Source organism: Anoplopoma fimbria, chromosome 3 (genome assembly GCF_027596085.1).
Source record: "Anoplopoma fimbria isolate UVic2021 breed Golden Eagle Sablefish chromosome 3, Afim_UVic_2022, whole genome shotgun sequence".
Classification (NCBI taxonomy): domain Eukaryota; kingdom Metazoa; phylum Chordata; class Actinopteri; order Perciformes; family Anoplopomatidae; genus Anoplopoma; species Anoplopoma fimbria.
This window is the reverse complement of record NC_072451.1, coordinates 24,345,480-24,354,184: the sequence shown is the minus strand read 5'-3', so window position 1 is coordinate 24,354,184 and position 8,705 is coordinate 24,345,480. Positions and strand designations below refer to the sequence as shown.

Here is an 8,705-nt window from a genome sequence, read left to right as displayed (position 1 = left end):
GGAAAACATAGAAAAAAGTAAAAGTAAACAAAATAATATTAATTTATACATATATTTATATATTTTTTATATAGATAAAATATGGTGCATTGTTATGAAGTGATATTAAATTGGGATTGACTCCCTGAGCCAGCTAATACGGTAAATGCTTTAACGTATTGTTCAAAAATAATAACATTAAAAAAAAATTCTGCTGAATAATGAGGTAATAAGTAAATTAAGCTGATATGTTATTTTAATTATTTGTGTTTACACTGTGATATTACTATTTGTACTTAAGCAAAGGATCTGAATACTTCTGGATAGGGGTTTAAACATATATATATACATACTGGAGTGAATATGAAAGACTAAATTGATTTTATTGTCAACTTCGAGTTTTAAATGTTAGATTGTCTGTAATATTTTTTTACTTTTGTTTCTGGTTTTATTTATATTTTTTAGCAGAGGTTATGTTATTTTGTGATGTTTCATGACAGAATCCTATCAATTGAATTAATAAAATAAAAATAAAGTCATCATTAAATGCTATTTTGATTGATTTTATTGTCAACTTCGAGTTTTAAATGTTAGATTGTCTGTAATATTTTTTTACTTTTGTTTCTGGTTTTATTTATATTTTTTAGCAGAGGTTATGTTATTTTGTGATGTTTCATGACAGAATCCTATCAATTGAATTAATAAAATAAAAATAAAATCATCATTAAATGCTATTTTTTTTTAAATTATAACTGTTGTGGCATTAGCTATAATAATCAACCATTAAGTAAAAAATAAACTGAAATGCTGCAAGGTCTTAATATTGTTTAAAATAATTTATTAACAATGTGATAACAGTAAATGATATCAAGGTGATAAAGTTTGGGGAAAGGGATACGCTCTGACGTCACTTCCGTGTTTAATAGGACAGTAGTAAAAAAAAAAAAAAAAAAATGGTTGCCATGAATTTCAGCTAGCTAGCCACCGACAGATGTCAATACTCTTCGGTAAAACCATCCATGTCAAGACACAAGGAGCATCTTCGAAGTCCTTCGCCGCTTCTCTGTGCTCATAGAGGCGCTCCGGCCCGCTGTGACTCGGTGAGTAGCTAGCTTTGATGCTAACGTGCTAGCTTTGATGCTAACGTGCTAGCTTCGATGCTAACGTGCTAGCGAGCTGCCGCTAGCTGGATGCCCTGCTAACGCTAAGTGATGCTATTTAGCCTGCTAGCTGGCAGTAGCCTGTGCAGTGTTTGCGTGTGTCTTCACCTGTGTGTGTGTGTGTGTGTGTGTGTGTGTGTGTGTGTGTGTGTGTGTGTGTGTGTGTGTGTGTGTGTGTGTTGTGTGTGTGTGTTGTGTGTTATGTGCCCACACCACAACGTTAGAGGTTGATAGCATCGTTAACATGTAGCCTCCATTAGCATATCAGTCGCTCCCTGTCGCCCTCGGTGTCCGTGTTGAGGGGATGCTGTAATTAGTCACCGATGTCCATGATCACATTAAGACATCTGCATCACTTTAACCTCACAGTGACAATGTCAGTAGCCTTAGCAGATAGCTAAATGCATATGACTTCTGCCTTAATAAATGCTAATTGCTTACAGGAGCTGTACAATGATGACAATAACAACTGACGCCTTTACCGTTATAATGCATCTGGGATGTCTTTTCTCTTTGCATCAAAGTTATATCTTTAAAGCTGAGACAAGTGTCTGTGCACTTTTAATTCGTTCAATCTGCTATATTTGATAAAGCAACAAAGATAGATTTGGCTTCTTAATGTTTATAATAGCACGAAACAGCTCTAGCAAGAGCTACTTTAAAAGAGCAGGCTCACTAACTGGGCATGACTTGGTGACTATGTGCTGTCATGTATACTAAGTTGCTGCAAGATGTAAAGCCATTTCAATGTGTTGTCTTTTCTTTTTATCAAGATCCTGCTGGCACAGTGACAAGATCAGAAGACCTTGGCACCTGTGTGTGCCAGTTCATTTAGAGAACCAGGGGTTTCTGAATCCAGGTACGTTGATGACAGTATATGTAAGCAGGGTTTCCCAAAATAAAGTGGCTGGTGGATGTGAATCTCTACCTTTTCCTAACATTTCCCCCCCGGCATTGCAACATTCTGCGCTGCTTAATAACTGTGAAGCAAATGTAAGATGTGATCGATCAATAAATCAACTGATGAGCTTTTTAAGCATCACATCTGGAAATTAATTTACTGTAGCTACTAGAATTTAAACATTTCCCTCGTTGATTAAATATTTGGCTTTTGCTCTGTTGTTAAGTGCCACTGCTCATTTTCCCTGAAGCTAATCATCCTGATATTATATTTCATTAAAATGTAACATTTTCTTATGCCGACAGTGGAGGCACTCATTATTTCACTTAAGGCGGCGCACCTCCATGGTAAAATGGAGTGAAACCCTGCTGTGAATCAGAGGTTAAAGGGTTTGCTTCTTACAGGCTTTCCTTTTTAAATTTTTCAGCAACCTAATTATTCTGTCTACCATGTTTGTTTGTTTTTTACCAGAAGATGAACGGTCTGTCCATACGAGAGCTATGCTGCCTGTTCTGCTGCCCCCCTTGCCCCAGCCGCATTGCAGCCAAACTGGCTTTCCTCCCTCCAGAGCCCACCTACGCCCTTCTCCCTGACCCAGAACCAGGTTCTGGAGCTGGAACTGCTCCTGGATCCAGTTCCGGGGCTGCTCAGCCTTCTCTTGGAGCCCCAGGACTGCGTTCCCGGCTGGGCGCTGGAAGTGGAGCTGACAGAGGAGGAGGAGGAGGAGGTGGCGCTGGAGGTGGGGTTGGTGGAGGAGGTACTGGTGGAGGAGGTACTGGTGGAGGAGGGGGTGGAGGAGGAGCTGGCAGCGCCAGTGGCAGTGGTTGGAGTGAGGGCAAGTGGAAGCTTCATCTTACAGAAAGAGCGGAGTTCCAGTATTCTCAGCGAGAGCTGGATCTGACTGATGTATTCCTGACCAGATCTAGCCGAGGGAACAGGGTGGGGTGCATGTACATTCGCTGTGCCCCCAATGCCAGGTGAGACACACAACCCTCTAAACACATTGAGACTGACGACACATGGATCACAACCCTGTATCTCTGTGTCGTATGTGTACTATTAATAGGACAGGTTGCCTGTTTTTTGTAGGAACCAAATTCAAATATATTTTTCTCAGTTATCCCATGTTTTTCTATCAACTTGGGGCTCCCCAGTTCAGCGGTGTCCCTCAGCCAGCTGCCTAACTTCCTTATTTTTTCTTCTATGTCCTTTGTCTCTCAGGTTTACAGTGTTGTTTTCCCATGGCAATGCAGTAGATCTGGGCCAGATGAGCAGCTTCTACATCGGCTTAGGCACACGCATCAACTGCAACATCTTTTCCTATGATTACTCAGGCTATGGCGTTAGCACTGGCAAGCCCTCTGAGAAGAACCTGTATGCTGACATTGATGCTGCCTGGCACGCCCTGCGCTCCCGGTAAGCAGAGAGAAACTCCATGTTACCATCCACACAGGATCTAAAATGAACAGCCAAAAAGCACAAAATGCCGGATAAAGTGTTATTGGTAGATAAATCAGTAGGGGCCGCTCACATCACTGGCCAGTAACTTTTTGTGAAAATAACATTTAGTTGGCTAAGTTATATTAAAACTTTGTCCCCGCCGACCAAGACACCATCTCTCTGACCATCAGCCATTCAAATCAAAGATAAACAATGGCTCTGTATCTAAAAGACTGATTGGCTGTCGCATAATGTGCTCTGCATGAAGCCTCAGCATCTAAATTCTGGAAATATTCCTCTTGTTTATCAGCTGCCAGCATGGTGAATGAGCGTGTCAGCAGAAATGTAACATTTTCAGGTGGCAACACAGAGGAACTTGAAACGTTAAGACAACAAACATTTGTGTTATAATAAAATCTGAATTTACTCTCACAGTCCCTGAGTCTTAACTTAAGCTAGTATTTAAACAGGTTTGGTAATATACCGCATTGATGGCAAACGTGGTTGGTGTTAATTGTTACATTTCATGTTTTGTCTTAGTTTTTAGTAAATATTCTCCTTTCTTATGATATTGTCTCTCAAAATTTGAATAAACTACTCTTATTTTTATAATCTGTACTATAACCCCTGTGTGTGTGTGTGTGTGTGTGTGTGTGTGTGTGTGTGTGTGTGTGTGTGTGTGTGTGTGTGTGTGTGTGTGTGTGTGTGTGTGTGTGTGTGTGTGTGTGTGTGTGTGTGTGTGGTGTGTGTGTGTGTGTGTGTGTGTGTGGACTCAGGTATGGCATCAGTCCTGAGAATATCATCCTGTACGGACAGAGCATCGGCACGGTGCCCACAGTAGACTTGGCATCACGGTTTGAGTGTGCTGCTGTGGTCCTCCACTCTCCTCTCACCTCTGGAATGAGAGTGGCTTTCCCCGATACCAAGAAAACATACTGCTTTGATGCCTTCCCTAAGTAAGTTTTTTGACATATGTTAGTTGTTTATTGTGTTATCAATGTTTCATTGAAATTCTGATAGTCGTTGGGGATTGGTAGTGTAACATTGAAGCATTATGACCAATGGGTGTTGAGTGCACCTTTCAAAAGTCACTTTGGACAAATGTGTCAGATAAATTAATAAAGATGTACATTATGATGATTTTCTATGAGACAATAGAAATCCATTTTAGGCCAGACTTAAAGTATCTCTGGTTATATCAGACCAATGCGGGCAATGTTGCATATCATTGAGCATGTCTGAATTATGATAATAATGGGTTTACAAGATTTAATTGTTTATTTATTATTTGAATTCCCATTGGTTGTTACCTTGGCAACAACTACTCTTCCTCAGTTTTTTTGCTGCAAATGTGATGATGCACCTTGGTTTGTCAGACATTAGATTTGCTGTGTTAGCTAAAAAAAACTATCTTCCAGTCTGGTTTTTTTTTTGTCTAGAAAGGGTTTCTCAATACATTTCTGAAAAATGAACTAAATCAAGATGTATTGCTATGATGTAGTAATTATTTATTTAGATTTTACAATGATTGTCCGTAATATAATTAGCAAATGGGAAAACAAATTTATTTTGGAATCCATGTAATTAAACAAAGCTGAATGCTTATTCTGCTTTTTGTCAGAAAAGAATACTTTAAACCCTTAAAGAACACCATTCCAGCCAGCAGGAGTGGGTCAAAAGACAGAGCTTTTTTTGCAATATCACTTTAATGTATCTCAAATGTTGTCTGAAATGCACATCACATTGGTCAAAAAATGACCATGTACCCTGTTTTCAAGAAGGATCTGGTCAGTGCATTAATAGCCTCCATCTTTTTTCTACCAGCATCGAGAAAGTGTCAAAGATCCCATCTCCGGTGCTCATCATCCACGGTACAGAGGACGAAGTGATCGACTTCTCTCATGGCCTGGCCCTGTTCGAGCGCTGTCCCAAGGCCGTTGAGCCCCTCTGGGTGGAGGGGGCCGGTCACAACGACATTGAGCTTTACAGTCAGTACCTGGAGAGGCTACGGCGCTTCATCAACCAGGACCTGGCTGCACAGCATGCCTGAGAAACAAACAACGGCCTCTCTGCGTTTGTACGAATGAGACTGTGTATGCATGTGTGTGCGTGTGACTAAGCGAGAATGTCAGCATGTTTGCAATGTACGTGTGAGAGATTGACCTCAAATGATTTGTGATTTTTGTCACATCTGTGTGTCTTTAAAGCGGCACACCTTTTACGTTACTTTTCAACACAACATATGTTCAAATAATTTCCTGTATGAAAGGAGAGAACGGTTTTTAATATCAGTAGCTGTATCCATCTGTTTGGTGGAGTGTGGGTGAAACGCTAAAAACAAAAGCTGAGATCAAACAACTTCACAAATCCTGTTTTTAATGTGAGGAGATTTATGAATTGCAGCTTTGAAAAGTGTCACTAACATAACTTAAGAAGTAACAACAACGTGCTTCATCCAGGAAGGCACACAGATGTCATTTTTAAGTATACCGTGTTAGTGAATGTGTGAGTCACGGATGCAAGCGTTGAGTGTAAATTCATATCTCCACAGACATGCGTGCGCATGTTTGTATGTGTGTGAGAGTGTGTGTGAGGCAGTGCTGAAAGAAATGAAGGACATCCTGATGACTTGGACGTCAGCAACTTATTGAAACTTATCAATATTGATATATTTTTTTTTTTTTTTTTGTGAGTGTATGTATGAAGAATACCTCCACAGCTTGACCAGTTCTCTCTCCAGTGGACAAAAGCTGGTCAAGCATGTGCCCAACCACTCCTCCTCCACTCCTTGTTTACCTGTTATGGACATCCATCTGACTGCCAGGGCATTTCAAGTTGTTGTCCAGCTAACACTAACCTACTTTATCTGTGTGTCATCTGTTCGGTTAGGGGGTCCATCTCCTTCCCTTTGGTGTCAGTTAGGCTGGATACATAAGGACTAGTCTGGAATACTGTCATAGCTTGTAAGGCTGTTGGGTGTCTCATACTCTCCTTTCCCTCATTTTTGACTCTGAAAAGATTACAAAATGGCAAGCTTCCTCTTTATTCCCTGGCTGTGCTGTAGCTTTAGCCTTTACCTGTCCACAGATATTGCAGCAGCAACTTACAGGGAATTATTTTGAGTCCCCTTCATTGCTTTTCTCCCACCAAACCTACATATTTGTGATAAAGAATGATGGTGTGCTTGAAATGGAAACAGGTCTTTGATAGCCACACAGAGTATATCTCTTGTTTATGTGGACATTTATTTGGCTTTAATAGAACAGCTATTAAAGTGCGGGTTTACTTCATGTCACATACGATCAGTTGGGTCTATCAGAAGGCTGTTGCCCTTCAGTACACTGATGTGTGCTGTTAAAGGTTGGGCAGAGAGAGTGCACTGACTTGGTAACAGCAGGATTAAGTCAGATTTAGGGGTGTTGTTGGACATTTAGAGAAATATGCGTATTCCCTTTTTTTTGCTTAGAGTCATATGAGGAGATTTATGTGGATGAACTTGAAGTCTTACAGCACAGTTTGTGTTACATGTCCTGTTCCAGTAGCTCTCATCACCAGGGTCAGACAGCCCCCGGTTCATATGCACATTTGTTTCTAACGTTTTTTCGTCTTGATGTAATTAATCCAAACGTGTTTGTCGTAGTGTGGGGCCATGGATTGTTTGTTTTCAGAGCCATGCGTGTCGATGTCATGACTAACTCATCAGATCGGGTGTCAGGACGGGACATCATGCCTACTATAGCTGTGTTTAACCTCTGTGGCCCTAAATGTACAGGAGCTCTCTTATGGGTGGCAGCACACTTCATGTCTGACACAAGCCATATTTGAGCCTCTCACTGTTGGTGTGGTGCAGGTTCCACCACACACACACACACACACGCGCATACACACCTTTGCACATTATCACACACACACACACACACACACACACACACACACACACACACACACACACACACACACACACACACACACACACACACACACACACACACACACAATACTAGTACTGTAGAATACAGTATATTGACACATTTATATATATATCAGATCAAGCATAACAAAAGCAGGTCTTAAGTTCAGCACTATTGTACAAAGCATCCAAAGTGTAATAAGGGTATAAAATGTAAGTTTGTGTGTCTTGATTATTATTGACTTGTCTTTTCAGGCCAGCATTAAGGATACTAACATCACATTTGAATAACTAGGAATTTGCCCTGTGTGTAGACCTGAAGAAGTCCAAGAACTGATCTTATGGTCGCAGGCTAGCACCACATTTCAGATCTACACAAGACGTCTGCTGCGTAGGAGACCCATCAGTTTCAGTGATAGTAGCTGCGTTTTTTTTTGTAAGGGAACATGTACTGAACTAGCACTGATCTGATTACTCCATTGTTGGAGTACAAGTGGGTCTTAGTGAACACCGCTCGCTTCCTGTCATCACTTCAAACAGGGAATCTTTCCATTCTCATCCTGTGCTTTGTGTCGCTGATATTTAAATAATGGAAATCTGGTACCATCTTGGACCAGGGATCCGAGCTGATAGAAGAATTAGAGAGTCATCAGCTCTCTCTGAAAGTAGAAGTAGGCCTCCGTTTCTTTCCTGGACTGGTCGTGTTATCAGGGAAACCACTGGATCCACCTTTCATTCATGGGGTTAAAGAAACGGGGTGGAGACTTTCCGTTTTATTGATGCACCACTATGGTTGACGTATATTGTATCCTCTGGCCCTGAATGTGTATTGATGGGGGTGGGGGTGGGGGGTTGAACAGTGAAAACTGTATGCATGTCTATTGTGTTTTGCCAGGCAAGTGATGGGGTGGGACGTTATCTCTATTATGTATTCTATGTGAAGGTAAAGCTGAACTCATGGCATTGGAACATTGAAGCGCTTTTGAAAAAAAACAACAAAAAAACGGGACGTTTATTTGAATTTTTTAATTGCTGATACTAACTGATGTATTGTTATGAGTTTTGTGCTAGAGTTTGAGCGGGGCAGTGTTAGGTGGGTGGGGGGCTAGACTATATTAGTGGGCTGTTTATATGGTTACTGTACTTACCTATTCTATTCTTTGTATTATGATTTGTAATTTTATGTTGCTTTTTTGAACTGAGAATATGATGTAATGAAATTAATTCATGGGACTGAATCTTGACCTTTTTATGGACAACTAAATAATAAAAAAGACTTATGTACAAAAATGTGACACTGACTATTGTTTTTAAA

At 40.6% G+C, this 8,705-nt stretch overlaps 1 protein-coding gene across 2 annotated transcripts; it reads left to right on the top strand.

Moving 5' to 3' along the window:
* Positions 1-941: 941 nt before the first annotated feature.
* On the top strand, positions 942-8,674 carry abhd17aa (abhydrolase domain containing 17A, depalmitoylase a). Of its 2 annotated transcripts, none has more exons than XM_054626734.1 (6): positions 942-1,079; positions 1,913-1,998; positions 2,515-3,017; positions 3,262-3,456; positions 4,257-4,436; positions 5,305-8,674. In XM_054626734.1, exons 3-6 carry the CDS (start codon positions 2,515-2,517, stop codon positions 5,528-5,530), a joined length of 1,104 nt encoding a protein of 367 aa, XP_054482709.1. In that variant the 5' UTR covers positions 942-1,079; positions 1,913-1,998; the 3' UTR covers positions 5,531-8,674. The 2 variants fall into 2 exon arrangements, with proteins under 2 accessions (XP_054482709.1, XP_054482703.1); XM_054626728.1 differs by having other exon boundaries at positions 2,512-3,017.
* The last annotated feature ends 31 nt before the right edge of the window (positions 8,675-8,705 follow it).